Source organism: Besnoitia besnoiti, assembly GCF_002563875.1.
Source record: "Besnoitia besnoiti strain Bb-Ger1 chromosome Unknown contig00007, whole genome shotgun sequence".
Classification (NCBI taxonomy): Eukaryota; Apicomplexa; class Conoidasida; order Eucoccidiorida; family Sarcocystidae; genus Besnoitia; species Besnoitia besnoiti.
Window position 1 is genome coordinate 2,457,834 of NW_021703915.1, and position 18,289 is coordinate 2,476,122.

The window sequence follows — 18,289 nt, forward strand, 5'->3', positions numbered from 1 at the left end:
CTGACACATCTGAAATTTGCCAACTTTCACGTAGTAGGCGGCGTCCCGTCGGCCTGCGCAGAGAAGAGAAACGCCTGCGCACATACGGCTATCGAAGCTTCATTGATGCGTCACATAGTATTCCAGCGCCCCAATGTTTATCTGAGACAAAACGGCTGGGTCTGTGTCAGTGGGAAACATGTGAACGCACGACCGGACCGGTAGCCCCCCGTCTTGCCCCACGGTTTAGGCTGCAGCTCCTTGACTTCCCGTCTCATCTGTATCCACAAAGGACTGTGCCTGAACGACTATACCCCGGTAGAGAGATTCGTCTGGGTACGCCGTCAAGTTACACAGCCCGCAGCAGCCGTGGGGCAACGGGCAACATGCGTGTTTTATGATCCTACAGCACACGGGTCTTTTTTGACACACGTGCGAGAGGAGATACCCGTCTTCACACCAGCATAAGCCTGTTGACCTATATGCTAAGCTCCCTTCCGCTGAAGCAGTGGCGTGTAAGCCCACATCCTACTCATGAAATAAATACCCCCTCAGAGCATGTGTCGACGCATATCCTCGGGGCTTGCATGTGGCTGCCGCGGTCAGCGCGTGTCAAGGAGGGACAGCTACATTAATTCATATTGACAGCCCCTCTAAAATCCACATCTCGCCTATATGTTCCGTCAGTCTAACCAGCTGCTTGGCGGGGTTAACTGTGCACGTGTGCCGGTACGAGGCGCGTTTGTGGGGCAGTGGCACCGCAGGCCTCGATTGTAAGCCTACTGGGTAGTCGGCATGATACGGGCTCAGTCGAGACAGATGTTACACTAGCACCGCTTGCACGTCGTTTGCTTTGAAGCTAGGCATCAGGCCATGTGTTGCCTGTCGCGCTTCAACAGTTCCAACCGATCATCAGATGCTGTTTAGATCACGCCGTGGCATTCGAAAGACTATTCACGCGCGACTAAGCGTCCAAATCCCCTTGCGATGAGGCCGTCCACACAATGGAGCATGAACGCAGAAAGGAACAGCAAACACGGAGGTACTTTTCGGACACTCTACGGGGTGTCCAGAGCCGATTTGTGGGACGTTACGATCATGAAGGTTGTGTAGCGCGCCAGAACCTGCATAATTCGTGCGCCCGGTTCGCCTGCAAGGAGGACTGTCCGGAAATCCGCCGCCTCTTGCAGGAGGTTTTGTATGAGGCATGCGGGAGCCAAAGCGCTGACGCAACTCATACAGAACGCTGTGGGAAAGAACTGCTTGAGTTCTTCGGCAACGACACAATCTCATCTCCGGATAGCCTCGAATTTCTCGAGGATCTCATCGATGAGAGCTATCAGTGTATCGTGGTCGAAGACACCAACGGAGGCATCGTCGGCTTCGCAGCATTTAACCACTCTCCCCGTCTGCTAACATCTGAAATTCAGAATGAAGCGACGCATTCATCAGTGTTACATAGTTGGCCTGAGTGGCTACAGGCAACTTACTACGACAATAGAAGATCACGACTCCAAAGTGACACCAGTATTCAAAATAAGGTCGCCGCACACGGTCGGAGGCGCTCGCCGTACGGCAGCGAAGACTCGTCTGTCATCCTGCCTTCGGAAGTGCCAGATATTACCCCGAGTAACACACTGTGGATAAATTTCCTCACATACAAATCGACTACTGCGAGTGCTGTGCTTGCAACTCTCGCCGAGGCTATGTTCGCTTCGGCCTTTGATCTGCAGAACCTTCTCATTTTCAACAGGTAAGGCGGGAAGTATCCGACGAAGACGTCGGGACACGAAGCTGGCGGGGAGCCCGGTCGGGTTCAGCCATGGGATTTACGAGTGCTGCTCAGAGATGATCCAGCTCTGGTGCACTGCCCTATGGAGATCCCTTCACATCTTTTTCCCGCCTCAGCTTGACATGGTTATGAACTAGGCGCTCGATGTCGCCACGAAATACATAGATATGACTGCCCGGGCATATGAAGCGGAGGGCTGCGCCCGAACAGCGAGTTGGCGGGTAGAGCTTTTTCGTCACCAATAAATGCCCCTAGAAATCCCCACTGTGTAATGTATGTCATGGTTCAGCGAGTTATTGAGTCTCTCTGGGTGACCCGTCGATGTCTTGCAGGCCTCGCGTTCGCAAACCACTACCAAATCTCTTCGACATCTTCCCCGCTGTTGTATACGCCGGGGTCACTGAACACAAGGATAGCCCACGAGTGCATGCCTGCACGCGCAGCCACTTCATACGGCCCTTAAAGATAAGAAAGGCGAAGGTTGAGGACTACGATGATCTTGTCAAAGTCTTCGATTCAGCTACTGAACTCCGGTCTGGGCACTACGGGGAGTTCTTTCTTGCTGAGTTGATAGGTGGTGAGTTCGCTGCGTTGCAGCGTTTGAACTGGCTACACGCCTTTCGCTTCACTACCAAATTATCAAAAGAGTGGCCCCACCCGGTCACAAAATTAACGCATCTGTCCCGAGTTACCACCTCTAAAGGGCTCCACATTACAAAAGAAGCTGCCGGCGCTTTGCCTGCGGATCAAGCTGAATGGGGGAGAAAAAAGGGCTTGTTAGCCCGTACGCGGGCTGCTGCGCTCCTGACTGTCAGCTGAACTGCCCCTTTCAGAGGCGTGCTGATGCAAGTCGAGTAAAGCATGCGTATGTCACTTTGAACGTTTGCCTCGAGGCATCCAGCTTCCGCACTGGGCCGAGCGGTTTTGTCTCGCAGGGCAAGATGACCGCAACACGTGCTTGGCTGCGGAAGCTGAGGGACTCGCGGTCGGGATGGCTGCATTTACAACTGAGGTTGACATCAATTTACTGAATAACTGCTTCGAACTCGAGAACTACGATTTCTTAGTCGACCGCGAATACATGAATAAAATCAGGACCACACGGGTAATCCCACCTCATACACGTGTGCCTGCCTGAATTCGCATCCACTGTGTGATCGCGCCTGAGTAAGAACTGTGGCGACGATTATTCAGTCTGGTTTCCGTCGCAGTGATGCATCCAAATTCCAGCCGCTGGATGAAGCGACAATCAGCGCCACAGGGGCACTCTCTACGGCCACCAGCGACGAGCCTAATACTGTCGAAGTTTTTCTGCTTGTTGACCTCTCCAGACATTCATGAAGCATCGAGGAAGCTCACTTCTCCCAGGTGGAGGCACGCCTGGTGGTAAGAGCTCACCACCGCAGAGAGCCATTCCTCCGTCACAGAATAAGACCAACTGCGTGGCGAGGAAGATAAAGTATGCGTATATTCACTTCCGTCCCTGGCCCACGTTCTACTTGTACAGAAGGCTCGTGCCAACAGTCCAGGCACGCATGATGCACAGCTGGAGCGTTCCCTGGTTGCCTCTGGATTTAACACCATCAAGCTAGTACTTAGTGGAGGATACATTGTCCAACCAAGACCACTGCCAAACTCGGAGCAAATACTTTGAGTCAACAACGCAGAACCTAATGGTGCTAGAAAATAGGAGACCTGGCCTCCCAAAGGTTGTGCGAATGGGCCAGCACTTATTGGGGCTCTGTTCTGCAGTGATGTCCACACCATCTGGGTATTTAGACGTACCAAGTCAATCCACAAGCTCTTTGCGAGTGTGCATGAAAGTTCACCGAATTGCTTGCCGGTTCAGCCCGTGTTTTCTGTCTCCTGTCCCTGCGTATTTGGCATGAACGGCATATGATGGAAGACACTGGAACGGTTTAACCACAATTTGAACCACACGTTTGTGGATGCGGGGTGGGCACCGGGGTGGTTCCTGTGAGTGCGTCCACATGCTGTTTCTGTGTGTAGCTCACGAGTCGTCATATGCGGCTAATGCTGGCGATTTGTTGCAAGATACGATGGGGAGGTTCCCTGGTAAGCAGATATTCCGTATATTCGCTGAATTGTCCGTGGCAGGTTCGCTCAAACGCAGACAGCTACGAATGCTCACTAATCCCCACTTCCAAGCGGGAATCCCGTCTGGGGCACTCCCGACCAGCCGATGGTTTAGCTCCCATACGGAGTCATCGCACAGTTTGTGATCTGGGTCCCCCTCTCCAAGCAGTGGCGAAGGCCTGAATGAGAGCGGGTGAATCGTCCAACTTGTTTGCGGTTGCACGACAGCAGTTTTCGTGTGCACTGGTATATCCAGTCCCCCAGCAACAGCAGGAGGTTGGTAAAACGCATCAGTCGGGGAAAGTTCATGCAACCTCGGGGCCACCTTGACATATATCCCCGAACACACTAATGAGTTGAACTCTGCAGGGCTCTCAGGTTGGATCCTGCTATCCTGGGCACTGAGAACAGTCTTTAAAGATAAACCCAGGCGTGCTGCATGACTCGGTAGGGCTGGCCGTTGGCGTGGTTACCTGCAGGCGGCTTCCAGGCATTAGTGAGTGCTGTGCCCCACACCGAAGAAGGTCTGCTGCCAGTCATTGGTCTACTTCAGTGTCTAAAAAAGGTGAGTCGGTCGCTGTGGTCGCCGTGAGCCATTTCAGTCGCGCATCACTCATTCAAGAGCGTTGTATTTTCTTTGTCTGCCTCCTGCAAACGACGCTTTTGTTTTCATGCGGAACGGTTTGTCCACTCAACCTGCTCCGAGGCGTCGCACGAGGCCCTAGGTTCGTGTCAGTCCTGCCTGCCGGTTGTTTGGAGAGCACCGCCTCTTGCAGACTAGGGCAATAGCTTCGGACCAGGGAGCAATGTCCGATTTTCCCCTCAGCATGTTCCATATTTCCACGAGCTAAACCAAGTCCTAGACACCAAGGAGGCCGTGATGTTGATCCTCTGGCAGGTAAACAGGCGCAACGTACGGCGCGATGTGGCGGGGACCCAGGGGCAGTAGGATCTCCCTCCTCGGCATGGGCGTCTCCTTTGGCATTCGTATTCTGCATTCAAGCGGCTAAGCGGAGGGAGCCATGAGGGATTCGATGGAAGTGCAGATGCGGTGGTGCCTTGTTCGTGGGACCACTCTCAGCGGCTATCCATACTTGCCACCCCCACGGAGGTGCCATGTTTTTATGCCAGACTGGAATACTTGTCTCTGCAGTCTGTTCCCGTTGTTGCAGCGTTACCCTTCACCTCCGCCATTGTAATCATGCCCTGCAGGCTCATTTCACTGACTCCGCCTTGCGATCAGCGTCTGCAATAACGCCGGGTCAAGCTCTTTCAGCGTTCTCCCTCTTCATGAAAGTCGATTGTCTTGAGGTATGCGCTCGTGCTTACGGCGCAGTTTTAGTGGCCTTGGGTGCCTTTCACGTGAACTTATCTAGAGCGAGAAGGTGCCCAAAGGCGCGGTGGCCTCAGTACTTGAAGTGGTTTGCCAAACAAGGGATCTAATCTGTGCAGAGGCCAAGCCCGCGGCCCCACACGCTCAAGCCCGTCTGAAGCAGGCACTCTGTCCATCTGAGGACTCATGTCATGACAGACGCCTCATGCGTAGTTGGTAAACGGTCAGTTTGCAATTTCTTGATGTTGTTCAAACCGCAGCGGCAACGGGTGTCTACGTTTCTGCTGGAAAAATGGAAAGCCCTCGCGGCCTCGTTTGCCAAGGCCGACTCCATCCCCGGCGCTGGAGGCGGCTATGGAGACATTCCTGCGCACAGGGTTGGTAGGAACTCGAGCGTCGGTCATTTCAACCCAATGTACGGAAAGAGTCAGCACAGGCGGAGTTCGCTGGCCTCCACGGAGAGACGGAGAAGCACTCGAACAGGTATGGGCGGCACAACGTTACGGGGCACCCGCAGGGGCCGTCGGCCGAGACTGCAGTGGCTGATAGACCGCCCGCTGGACAATTGCGGTGGCAGTACAATCTATCGTGATGCATTCCCCTCTGCGATAGCACCTGCTAGAGGGGGAATCCGTTGTCTTCTGTGAAGCACCCTCCTCTTTTCCTCTGCTTTATCGTCCTCAGTGGCAGGAGAAAGCGTTACTGGAGACACGGAGAGAGATGCATATGACTCTACTATCAAAGTGCACCAGTTCTGCGAACTTCTATTGACGCATCCGGATATCAAGATGCCGCCTGTAAGGGTAAAGGTCAGAGTGTGTCGAGGTTGGCTAACCTGACAACCACGATTACCGCTGCGACGTGCCTCATCGTCCCTCATCTGAGCGGCAGCGTTTGCAAGCTAGCACTGCGTGGGCACTGAGATTTTTCTCTTCGATGCTTCGATTGAAGAGATGCCAGTTGGAGGTGTCTGCCTTCTGAAGACTCATTCCAAGCAAGCAGAGCATCGAGGGCGCCGCGTCCATGTACCTCCTTCCTGCACGTTAGGTTTGGCATTGTTGATTCGTTGCTGACTGCGATTCGCGCGTTTGCAGGACGATGTCTCGGAGCTCCTCATGGCCCTTCACTGGTGGGCGGACGTCCCGATCTACCATCCGGCTTCCGATATCGCGAGAGAAAGGCTTAAAGTGCGCAGAAAATCAAAGCCCGCTTCCGTAGAAAACGCAAGTTCTCATGAGATGCAGTCCACACCTTCTTGAAAAAGGAGAACCTGGCAGATTATGGACTTGCTGGTGACAGGTGTTCTCTCCTCGGTTGCAGAGTGCACTCCAGCGCCTCTCTCGGGCAGCCCTGGAGCACTTGTCGATGACTTACGGGACATCGGGTTGGCTTCAGAAGCTACCCATAGAACACAAGAACGCCTTCGCCATCAACATCTTTGGGCTGGACAAGCAGGTGGGTTCGGCCAGCGTGTGCCTCTCTCAAACGCTTATTGACCCTTCACACATGCCACGCTGCGAATATCTCTTTTTTTCCTTCCTCTGGGTTGTCGCGGCCGTCCTGAGGCACCGCGGTGCCGCAACTTCCCCGGTGGCCGTGGGGTACGAGGTTGCATGCGACTACAGTTCCCCCTGTTCAGTGTTTGGTCCCGTACGAAAACGTGTTTGCCGTGGCTCGCAGGTTCTGGGTTTGACGTCGGTTGAGGGAGCTCCAGGTTCTGCCGCAGTGGAGCTGAACCGTGCCCACGGCTAACGATTCGATGCCTTCATCGCCGTGTCTGTCTGCCGCGCCACACCGATATGACACGGGAACAAGTGTCACGAATTCAGCTGACCGAATACTCGGCAATGTGCTTTTCGCGCAGTGGCACTCCCAGGCCCTCGAGCTCATTTTGCCTGCATTTTCGGTTTTCAAAGACAAGGACTACTGCGTCGTCCTTCAGCCCTCGTCTGCGCCTGTGCTTCCCTTCATGCGCTACTTTAGTCCGGAGAAGAAGAAGCTGACCAGCTCCTTCAACCAGCTGCTTTTCCTTCTCCATCGACAGACACTCCTAACCACGCCTCTGTTCAGGTATCAAGTAGAGGAGCCGGGCCCTTAACAGGCGTTTGTGCGCCCTCAGGCGCTTGCGCCTTTCTCGACACGCGGTGGAAGAAAGTGTTAGACCCCAGAGCAAATGATGTCTGTAGCTGAAGACGCCATTTTCTCGTGTTCTACGCTCAGCCGTTCTCAACTGTGCGCTCAGTCGGCCGGAGGCCGGCGGCCACGCCATAGCAAGACTCCGCTGGCAGCGGCGATTCCGGTACTTCTCTCATCGCCGTGGAAACAATGAAAACTGTCTGACTGCTTCTTCAGCCGGATAGGTACTTGGCCGGTTAAAGGCTTTGCTCTGAAGCGAATCACGAAGACGCACGCATGTTTCCCCTAGATCGCAGGATCTGTGCCCCTTCGTCGTACGGGCACTCGTGTGCCGTTATGCTGCGTGAAAGAGACGCCGCTGTTGCTGTGTCCTTCGAAGGCAGATGCGAAACAGTGACGTGGGAGCGGTCCTGGAGAAGACCGCCAGCGTCGGACTTCGACTGAGTCAGGAAGCTCTCATGAGTGCCGTGGATGACCCGAACGGGAATGGCTCTGATGGAGCAGCGAGCAACTGCGACGATGCCGTGGGCGACGACAGCTCATCGTCGCAGATGGATGATGCAGAAGGCTCCGAAGACGACAACGACTGTACGGCTCTAACGCGGAAGCTTCCCACCCGGCGTTACGCCAGTTCAGGAACATGGAGGGCTCCAGAATCATCGCAGTCATATGACCGCCACTTGCACACGTGCCTTGAGAGAACGACTGTAGCAGTCCAGTGGCACCCGTCCTGCCGGAAAGATGCCTTACGCGGCGAAGGATTTATTAGACTAATCGCACCTCTCACCCAGTGCATATCTCTAGGAATGCATGGGGCGTATCAGCGTGGCGTCACGCTCACATGCGTTACAAAAAGCAGCGCGCGGCTGCATGTGAGGAAAGCTCAGATTTTGAGAAGACAGTTCACTGGCTGGGGGGACGTTGTTGTCAGTGGCCTGGCTGCGTTGTCATGATGCTCATAGCTGGTTTATGGGTGTTAAACGGTTTAGCCTCTCACTCGCGCAGCCTAAGGAAGCTGTGTCACTCGACTGCGTCTTCATCGCACGGGCGAAAACCCTACGAAGGGTGCTCCCCGCGAGTCTACGTTGAAAACGACGCGCAGATGCAAAGTTCAATGAACGCCACAATTGTGGTTGAGACCTGAGTTACCAGATGTTCTGTGCCTGTCGTTCGTCAAGCAGCGGGACCGAATTCCGCAACGCCGACACTCTCCCGGAAAAACAGCGAGAATGGTGATCAGCCCGCCGACTCGTTCGTCGTCGTGGGAACGGCATGCGGTGAGGTCATCGCGATTGCTGAGATTCGAAGTGTTCGCGCCCCGGAGCTGCAAGATATGATGCTGAAGTATGACATTGAGCCGTACTTGCTGCACCACCAGAAGCAGAAAATACAGGAAGTGCGCGAGTTACTCGACGACCGGCGCGCCAAGAGAGAGGCCAGATGCAAGCTGCGGAGACTCGTGGAGGCGTCAATCGAAGAAATCGAACGCGATGAGCAGATCGACGACAAACTCAGCTACGATGCCTTCGGGGGCCACGTTGTTATCAAGATATGCCTGCTTGACTCTGCCTTCCAGTACTATGAGTCTCTATTTCTCAGAGAAATCATGCGGTGAGAAGAGTCTGCGCCACGCTGCGTGGCGGAAACGACTCGCTTGCAAGCATGCGAATTCAAGCTGCTTCCTGATAGGCAAGCAAATTGTGTAGAAGTTCGCCGCTACCTAACGAGCTCTAGTCTATTCGATTCGAGTCAGCTACGATGATATGAATTGTCGGGCGAGTGCAGAGGTATCGCACACTGACGAGCTATGCTCACTGTGATATGTGTGTCGGCAGTGACACGGCCGCCACAATAGCTTCCGCTTTTCCTCGTTTCTCTCCTCATAACGGAAGTCACGTATCATTTTTAGAGCTTCCTGTCACCTGTGCAGAGACACCGCGAACCGGGGTCGCTAACGTGTGGCGTGCAGGTTAGCCCGCGCGAAGCTGCTTCACATGGTTGTGGAGCCGAATGACTACGTGTCGCCGGCTTTCTACCAATTCTTCCCGGTGAAGCCGAAGGCGATATCCGCCGTAAAATACCTCGACACAATCGCCGCGAACCACGGATACTTTGCCTGTCCGACAAAGGCTGCAGGTCGACCTGGGCAGGACGCCACCCCAGAGAGAATTAAGGCGTCCGTCCTCGGCCGGCGAAGCACAGTGCATCAGGCCTTGCAGTTCTTCAAAAAGCATGAGGCAAGTGCCCCGGACTCACCCATAATCACGCGGGCTCACCGGCCGTCGCTGGAGCCAGAGATGCCTGCTGTATACCCCTCGTCATCACTTTCCGTCATCACTCTCTGTCATCACCCTCCGTCATCACTCTCTGTTATCACTCCTCCCTCCCCCTCCCCCTGGTGATCGTAGTTCAGGCAGCAAACCGAAGCGAGCGCCATTTGAGTAGGTTCGTTTTCGGGGTGTGTTTCCAGGCCGTCTCTCATCTGGTCTGCCGCCCGTCGTTTCTCTCGTCCTACCCCTTCACCTTCTTTGCCCGCATCATTGTCGTGGGCTTCTCGGCGACGGCGTACTCCTTCTTGAAAAATTTGCTGTTTGCGAATCGGACCTTCCACTTCAAAGACATCACCCTGCTTGCCCCTGGAGGCCTTCCGTAGGTCACCGGCGGGTCCCGTAGGAGCTGCCTCGGTGATCGACCCCGAGAATCGAGCTCAGTTGCGGCGTCCGCGTGTGTCTCCAGCACCCAGGCGTTGTGCCTCGGGAGGGCTTGTGGAACAAGCGAGTTCCCCGCCACTCCACGGTCAGCGCTGAGTCCATTCCGAACGCCTCACCATCAGTCTAAAGCGGATGCAAACGCGCTCTAGATGCCAGTACCCACCGGACACATCGTTCCGCACCTTCGCAGCAGAGTCGCGGATCCCAGGGTAACGCAGTTGCGTTCTCGATCACTGTCGCAAGCCGACAGCATCGGGAGCCCTCCTGAAACAGCGTTATCTTCTGATTCTTGGCTGGTGCCCGGCGGGGGGCGCGTATCTCGGTTCGCTCCCTGGGCATCATTCATGATGCAGGTCAATCTGGGTCAGTGTTGGGGTTAGTCGCGTGGACGTAACCTCGTTTGCTGAGCAAGTCGCGTCATTTATGCACGGCGTGTGGCCTTTTTTACGGTTTTCTTGCAGGCTGCTCAATCGCGTGACGAAGCCGCTTCTCTCGCAGAGTACGACCGACTACGATGAGGCCTCAGAAATACGGTACGCAGCCCACGGCCGCATGAGCGACTCTTTGTCGCCCTGCCTCCGTCCTGTTACGCGTAACTTAGCTACTACTACTCGCAGGCTGTAAAGACACACGGCAAATCCTCCTCTCCTCTTTCTGTTGCATCCTTTTTCTCGCAGGAGGTTGCTCCTGGATCTGAGGGTGCGAATCGTGAACAGACGCATTCACCGCATCGACCGCCGAAACAAGTTGATCCACCTCGGCGCCGCCGGCTCGCTGTACTCAGGCCCAGGCAGCCCTTCCAGTTCGGTGGGCGTGTGTGAAGACGGGAGCGTGCAAACGGCGCCACCGCCAGAAACCAGCGGGAGACAGCCCCTCTCTGAAGAAGGGGGCCTGAACAGCATCGTGCTTCCTTACGACTTCCTCATCCTAACGACTGGCATGCAAGACGCTGCGCTCCAGTCGATCGGCGTGAGAAGTTGGGGGCTACCCGAGACACCCCCCGCAGGGACAGACGCGGCCGCAGCCGCCCCCCGAGAGGAACTGACTTTGGATGGAAACAGGGGGATAGCCGACTCCGGGTACCCCCGTCAGAGGCGAGTCAACGGCTGCATCTCCTCGGCGGACCCGCGGCTCTACCACCTGCTCGACGAAGACGGTAAGGCCTCTCCTGTGACCTACCGGAGCTGCCAGGGCGAAGGGACGCTCTTGCTTGTGAAGACGATTCGCGAAATCCGAGGGCGAGGCCAGTTTGTGACTGGGAATCGCCGCAGCTTCGGATGTGCAGGGTAGTCGTTTTACTTCGCCGTTTGGCTCATGACCCCTGTCGAGAAGCCTCGAGAAACTGCGCTGAAAGGAGTATCGTCCCGTGGGGGGGGGGGGGCGAGGGCAGGAAATGCGCCGTGTAAGTGCGCGGCAGCTCCTTTTTTTTGCAGAAGGAGACACGTGTTTTGAACCTGGAAAGTGCGTGTTCAGGCCCGTACCTCGTTCCTTTGCGATGGAACCCACTGACCTCCGTCGTCGTCTACGGCCGCTCCTTGGATGCATACTGCCTGGTTCACGGCCTGCTTAGCAGGGATGTGCCTGCGCAGAAGATCACGATCATTCTCCCTCCCAGGTACACCGACTCCCGCAGAGACAGAGGCCACGACTGCGTCCCGCACATTTACGCCTGGCTCGTCTGCCTCTAAAGATAGCGGTGTTTTCTCTGCTCCACATGTCATTTTCTGCAGCAGTGGACAGCGTCGTTCTAGCGCAGCTGGGGAGCTTGTACGCCCATTCGGCTAACAGACTGTTCTCAGAGGTGTCGCGGTGTGTCTCCGCCAGGCAGTCAAGCGGTGCAGTGAATTGGGCGGCCTGCTGGACGCAGAAACCCTGATGCTCGACTCTCATTTGGTGTGTGAGTCTGTTGCGGACGGCGGCAGGTTTTTCAAAAGCAGCATCTTATGCGTTCCCGTTGCGCACTCTCAGGTCGTCGACAACGGCTTCCAGTACGCAACTCTCAACCGACAAACAGTCCCACGGCGGGGATCCTGAAAAGCACCTCGTCGCCCGTTCGGAGTTTTCAGTTTCTCAGCTCGAACTCAGCGAACTCGTTTGGTGCTCGGGGCGGGAAGTGAGAGTACTCTCCTGAGGACTGGACTTCTCTATACCGGCTGATGCGATGCAGAGCCTCCAGTCTTTTGGCGTGCGGAGACCTGCGTTTTCTGGCCCCCTTGACTAGCGAGAGCTGTTTATGCTGTCCGGGTCTCAAAGCCCTCTCGTCTGCTTCACGATTCGTGTCTTCGTCCGCCGACTTCGCCCGACACTAAGAGTCTGTCACATCCTCCTTTTACTTCCCCTACGCAGCGCTGCAGGATCCAGACGACGAGATGCTTCCAGTCTCGGAATTTGCCGAAGGCGAGCCGATGGAAGTGAAGTGTCATGACCTCCTTGCGAACCTCGGTGTGACGCTGCTGGAGGGGTACACTCTGCGGGGCGTGGTGCCCGATAGTCGCGGCAGGCTGAAGTCAATTCTTCTGGAACACCCAGCCGCAGAAGGGGTACTCCAAACTTTGCACTACCGTTCGTGTTCACCACTAGCCTGCAGACAGAACGCCGGCGAGGTCCTCTGTACTGGAGCACCTTTGGCTGAACCGCGGAAATGTATATCAGTGAAGATGAAATGTCCACTATAAACTGCAGTTTCATTAGTGTAAAGTGGTAGTCCTAAGTATTCCGTGCAGACGTAGCCGCGCTGATCTAAGAAGATTCAAGACGGAAACCACTCCACTCTCTGCCATCGTCGGGGGCCCCTGCCCTATCTGTCCGAGTATACCGCTACATATACATATACACATAAATGTATGTATACATATGTATATTTATGTTTCGTTTCCATAATGCAGACGCTATATGTCGCGTCTTGCAAAGACCGGCAATGACACATGAGGCAGAGTAGAGCCGCCTCAGCCCTGCCCGCCGTCAGGAGTTTTCATCCTCCAAACACGCAGGATATGAAGACACGAAGGATCGCTTACACCGTGCCTCCCTGTCTCTCCTTGCGTAGCCAAACGTGGAGATCGCGACCCTGTCTCGCGGGGATCTACCAAGGCATGGTAAATATGGTGAAACCGTGAAATCTGCAATCGAAGTTCCGGTTGCGGGTGTGCGTGCCGTGGGCGTGTCGTAAGTTAACTCGAGACGTTCCACGTAATGTCTGAACCTAACCTAGCTTTACCTTCTATGCTATTATGTTCACCAAATATGTTTCGTCGGGTTGTCAAACTTTTTATGCGACCCGGGCGGTGCAGAGCGAGCGCAGCGGCTCGGAGTTTGCGTCGAGCGCCGTCTCGCCGCACGCAGTCGTGGCCTTCAAAGAGGAGGATGAAGCATTCCATTCCAGGCGAAGCTTCATGGAAGAGCTTGCCGACGATTGGCAGTCTGGCGGCTGTAAGAGAAAACCGTGAGACTGTGACACACCGTGCCACAGACAGCTGCGCCGTTTGGTTTTTCAGCCTCTCAGGGAGACCTCCTGCCGCCGCCTCGCAGTTGTGTCCCCAGCTGGCGTCCACCTCACGTCAGCTTTGTGCGCCGAGTTCCCGCTGAGGCGCTAGAGTCAACATGCGGCGCGAAGCCGTGACCCCTCATCCCAATACTCGGTCCAGTCGCTTGTAGCGCGGCAGTGCCTCCACGGCACTGCACTCGCCTTCGCCGTCGCCCATATATGCTTATCTTCTTGTCGTCGAGCGCGCCACGCGGGTCTGTTCTTTGGCTTTACCAGGCGCGCTGACACGCGGCAGCCACCTCGAGCCGTTCACCGCTCCACCGGCGGCCTCGCCCTTTCGGCCGTTGATACAGGAGAACGTGCCTCTGTCTCGCCTCCAAGCCCTCGCGTGTCGAGTCCTCATCACTGCGGACAAACGCAACGTCGACGGCGACGTGTTTGAGGCCGTCCACGAGAGCGGCTTGGTCTACGACGGCCGCCTTATCGTCAACCGGAGATTCCAGGTGCGTTGTCCTGCGGAGGAAGCGAAGCTGCCCGCGCGGTGCCACAGCTGGAGTAAGCATGCGCAGAAGAATCCACGCTGCAACATATCTCTAGCGTCGAAGACAAGTGCCTGGTAGAAGAGACACATAGGGACGGCAAATCACTCGCAAGCGGTCGCGGGCTCACCCTGAAAAAGAAAACAGGCGGTCCTTCGTAGCTTGTGGGCTCCTCTTCAATTACAGGTGCGGTGTCTGCTCGCTCGTTGGTTTTTTTTTTATGTCCCCCGCGCCAGACAAGCGACCCGGATATCTACGGAGGCGGCTCTCTCTGCGAGTTTTCTCGCGAGTATCGACCGACGCGGCAAACGAGTTTGAAGCAGGATCACTACAGTGGAAGGGAGGTGAGCAGCTCTACGAAAGAGGGCGGAGGTCCTGGTGGGAGGGGCCCAGGGATACGCAGGGCTAGCGTGCATGTATTGAGTTTCCTTCGAATGGGGACGAGCCTGGCTGGGAGCCCAGTCATTTCTAAGGAACGTGCTCGCGCCTTCTCGTTGTCTGTCTCTCCGACCCAGCTGCTGTCGCGCCTCTAGCCGCCTGTGTCCCCAACGCGTCTGGTGTGTGTCTGGGGTTGGGGTTTAGGGTCTGCGCTTCTGCACATGCTGCTGGTCTTCTCTGCCGTGTGCGTCTCTTTGCAGATTGGCTTTTATCTCGCCGCCTCCCTCATTCGGCGACTCAATCCTCTCTTTCTCTGTACTTCTCATCCCGCGGCGTCTTCACCTTTCTTCGGCGAGCGTCTCCTGGACAGGCGGATCCTAAGGCCGCCCAAAGAACTGCTGGTTCCTTTTGCGTCAGTGAGTCGATCACCTGCGGCTGACACCACCGGAGGAAGAAGCGGGAGATCCAGGGAAGCGATTCATTTCATCCCCGAGTCGCCGGCGCAGACGCCAGCCCCGGGGGCCGCGCGCGTGTCCTCACGAGCGACTCTGCAACGCAGAATTTTCGAATCAACTGTTGGCACCTTGTTCGCTTGTTTGGTTGCCTCTTTGCATGCGACGAAGCACTGTAGCACACAATGGGCTCTGCCTTCTGGGAATCAGGCCCTACAGGCCGTCCACCTCCGAATCGCGGAGGTTGGTCTGTCGACGAGGCTTGTCTCTCTCTTCTGCATCTCTGTCTTCCGCGCCTTCTTTCCTCTAGGGATTCCTCGCCTGGTCTGTTCGTCTCTGTGTGCCGTGGGTGCGATGTCGCTTGCGGGCCGCAGGCAGGAGGTCTGTTTGCTACCCCCGCAGTCGGGGAGCTGCAGGCCTACCTCAACTACGATCCAGCCAGTAGTCGAGAAAGCGACGGGCGGAATCGACTCGCTTGCCTCCCGCGGTTTTCGTTCCCTCTCTGCGTGCAAGGCGTCCTACCTGGAGCCCTCAACTTTTACCGCCTCTCACTGTGCAGTGGCTGTCTCTCCAAGTACGTCCACCGAATCTGATGGGTATTGCAGGCCTGGTGACTTAGACTGGGAGTCTTATTGGCGTGCGGACGCTTCTCTGGGTTCGTAGATACTTTGAGTAACTCACCAACCCTAAGTCGGAAGGGAGCTACTAGATACAAGGCAAACCCGACAGGGGAGGGCGGGCTGCCAAAAGGGGCCCTCGCATCGCACGAAATTCACTGCGCTCAACGAATAGAGTCGGGAAATCCAGCGCCGGCCCCCACAGAGCCCCCCAGCCGCGGTTCCACTTTCGAAGCTGGGCAGAGATGCGCGCACGAGATACACGGATGTCAGGGCCGCGTGTATCAAGCTGTGGCTTCATACACCCGCCTCCGCGCCGACACTGGTGCGCGCAAACCGACTGCCTCACGGCTGGAATACGCCGGTGATTCAGAGCCTTCGAACTCCTTTCCAGCTTGTCTTGTACAATGTGCAGGACCCTAAACGCCAAACGAGAGCGCTGGTGCGTGCTGCTTCCCTTTCTGTCTTCTCAGGCGCACGTGTTGGCCGTCTCGTCAGGCATCCACAGCAGACCCTCGCTCGCGCACCTCTGGCAGCGGCCTCACTTCTCACATGGATGCGTCTGACCGTCCCTCTTCAGGCCGCTCTTCTCTGGGACGCCCGCCTTCAGATTCCTTCTCTCGCGCGCGGCCTTCCGCCCCGGCGTCTGCCAGCGCGCTGCCGATTCAGCAGCCGCGCGAGGGCGCGTCGACTCAGGCTCCACAAACGTTCAGGGATGATGGACTTCGCGAGGAAGGAGGGCGAGACGTCGTGGAAGCAGCTACGTGTGTGGCAACCGACACGCTGGCACACAGCTGGGGTGACTGGATCGACTCGAATGCCGGCGACGCACAGAGATGGAGGCATCTGCTGTCCATCGACGGCCAGGTCACGCAGATTGAACTCGATGAGCTTCAACGCGTGCGCCAGTTCAAGTACCTCGGTAGGCGCGTGCGCATGCACACTGGACAAAAGACACTAAGCGGAAGAGGCCCCTTGTAACCATTTTTGCACCTTCAATCGATGGCGGGTTCTGGCGTGTCCGATGTCTTTGCGGCAGGGCCAACGCGGCTGCGGCTGGACACGTTTTTCTTCCTCATGGGCTTGCCGATCAGCTTCTTCAACCGCGTTCAAGAAAAGAGGAAGGCTGGAGATAGCGAAGACTTGATGGCTTTCTTCAGCGAGGAGGAACGCTGGTTTGAAGCTCTTCTTCACTCACGGTAATCACCAAACTCTCGCGGGCAGGCGCTCGAAGGTGTCTCTGGAGGGTCGCCGCCAACACTCTGGGTGTGGATGTGGCGTGATCTTTGCCTTGGCGCTTTTCGAACGACGTTTCTGGTGAGTGATTTGATACAGAATTGATTTCTCCGCTGGTGTCCGGTGCCGCAGAATGGCGGCCTTCCTGAGACGCCAGAAAAGCCGCCTCGCTCAGGATGAACGCATCAAGAAATACGTCCACGCAACAATTGAGGTAAGTTTGGTCTGTAGCAAGCCCGCGTGTGATATCCGCTTCGAAAGCATGGACATTCCGGCAGACGAAATGGGGTCACACAGAGACGCTCCCGCCGCTCAGTGTTGAACTCTTATATGATGCTGAAGGATATCATATCGTTTTGTTACTCGAGATATCGTATTTACTGCGCGATACCTTCTAGCGCTGGCGTAGAGGTGTATTAACTGTCTGAGTAAGAGAGTGCCAGACGGCAACGAAGCTGAAGGATACAGGAAAACCCACAAACTGAGATGTATGCCGAAAGACTTGTGGCTGATTCCGCCTTCAGAAGCTTCCGACTCCTCTCGTCTTGTCATTCTGATTCCGCTTGAATTCTTTGCTTCCGCGTCTCATGCTGCAGTCGCTCCGCGAGAAACGAGAGGCTGTCTGCGACTCGCCTTCCGCCCTGCAGCAACATGGAGCCGGCGATCTGTCTCAACGTGAAGGCGACAACTCCTTTTCTGTGTTGGAATCCGTTGACTCGTTTCCGAGCATAACGCTGGCGACTCAGCCAGCAAACACAGAAAAACAAGAGAGCATTGGATCGCACCAGGGCCCCGAGAGCTCACCGCCCATCTCCTCCTCCGGATTCTTCCCAACGGGAGAGTCTCTTTCGAAACAGAGGCAGTTCGAGCAAGTCCACCTGGCGGCAGGTCGCCTGGACGACTTCCACCGATGCGTAGACAAAGATTTGAAGCGAAGCATACAGGCAGAGCTTATTGATTTTCTTCGAGAGCACAGAGAAGAGCTAGATGCCTTTTACATACCACCGAAGGCGACCTACACTTGAGTACGCGAAAGAGGCGCCCGGGGGATGAATTTCAACTGGAGCGAAGTACTCGCCTTTTGTCCCTTTGAAAAAAAAACAGATGTCGTAATACTCAAGATGATTCCGCACTCGAACACGTGGCAGTATCTAGTGTACCTAACGCACTGCGAGCCTGAAAGGCAGGCGATAGACAGAGGAGTATCAACGGTCATGTAGGGCGGAAGCCCTGTGCGGAATGACGACTGTAGACAGCGCAGCTGGCGCCAAGGAACGAGCAAGCCTCACAGACAGACGTGAAAAGACGAGGCAAACAAGCCTTTAGGCAGACGTCTACCTTTTTGTGCGAGTGGACAAACTATGCGGGGTTACGTTACCCGCTGGACAATGAACTGGCGGGCCTCATCCATCAGATTTACCTGTTCCTCTTTCTAAGCTGTACAAGGCTCTGAAGCACTTAGATTGTACTCTGCTGTGTCGCGATCCTGTGCCTGAGTTAGGGTAACTGGCCGTTGCCTACTTGGTGCTGCCTAC

At 55.8% G+C, this 18,289-nt stretch overlaps 1 protein-coding gene across 1 annotated transcript; it reads left to right on the forward strand.

Annotated features, from left to right (window-relative positions):
• Nucleotides 1-983: 983 nt before the first annotated feature.
• Nucleotides 984-17,779, forward strand: BESB_073570 (uncharacterized protein; the record flags this gene model as incomplete). Its single annotated transcript, XM_029365730.1, has 27 exons — nucleotides 984-1,732; nucleotides 2,104-2,348; nucleotides 2,707-2,876; nucleotides 4,695-4,766; nucleotides 5,081-5,179; nucleotides 5,462-5,582; nucleotides 5,892-5,998; nucleotides 6,296-6,388; nucleotides 6,522-6,656; nucleotides 7,066-7,271; nucleotides 7,717-7,925; nucleotides 8,519-8,948; nucleotides 9,307-9,667; nucleotides 9,808-9,986; nucleotides 10,510-10,581; nucleotides 10,726-11,204; nucleotides 11,522-11,663; nucleotides 12,017-12,161; nucleotides 12,403-12,588; nucleotides 13,339-13,477; nucleotides 13,929-14,035; nucleotides 14,710-14,869; nucleotides 15,280-15,459; nucleotides 16,099-16,440; nucleotides 16,558-16,717; nucleotides 16,887-16,968; nucleotides 17,351-17,779. 27 exons carry the CDS (start codon nucleotides 984-986, stop codon nucleotides 17,777-17,779), a joined length of 5,799 nt encoding a protein of 1,932 aa, XP_029218214.1.
• Between the last annotated feature and the right edge of the window lie 510 nt (nucleotides 17,780-18,289).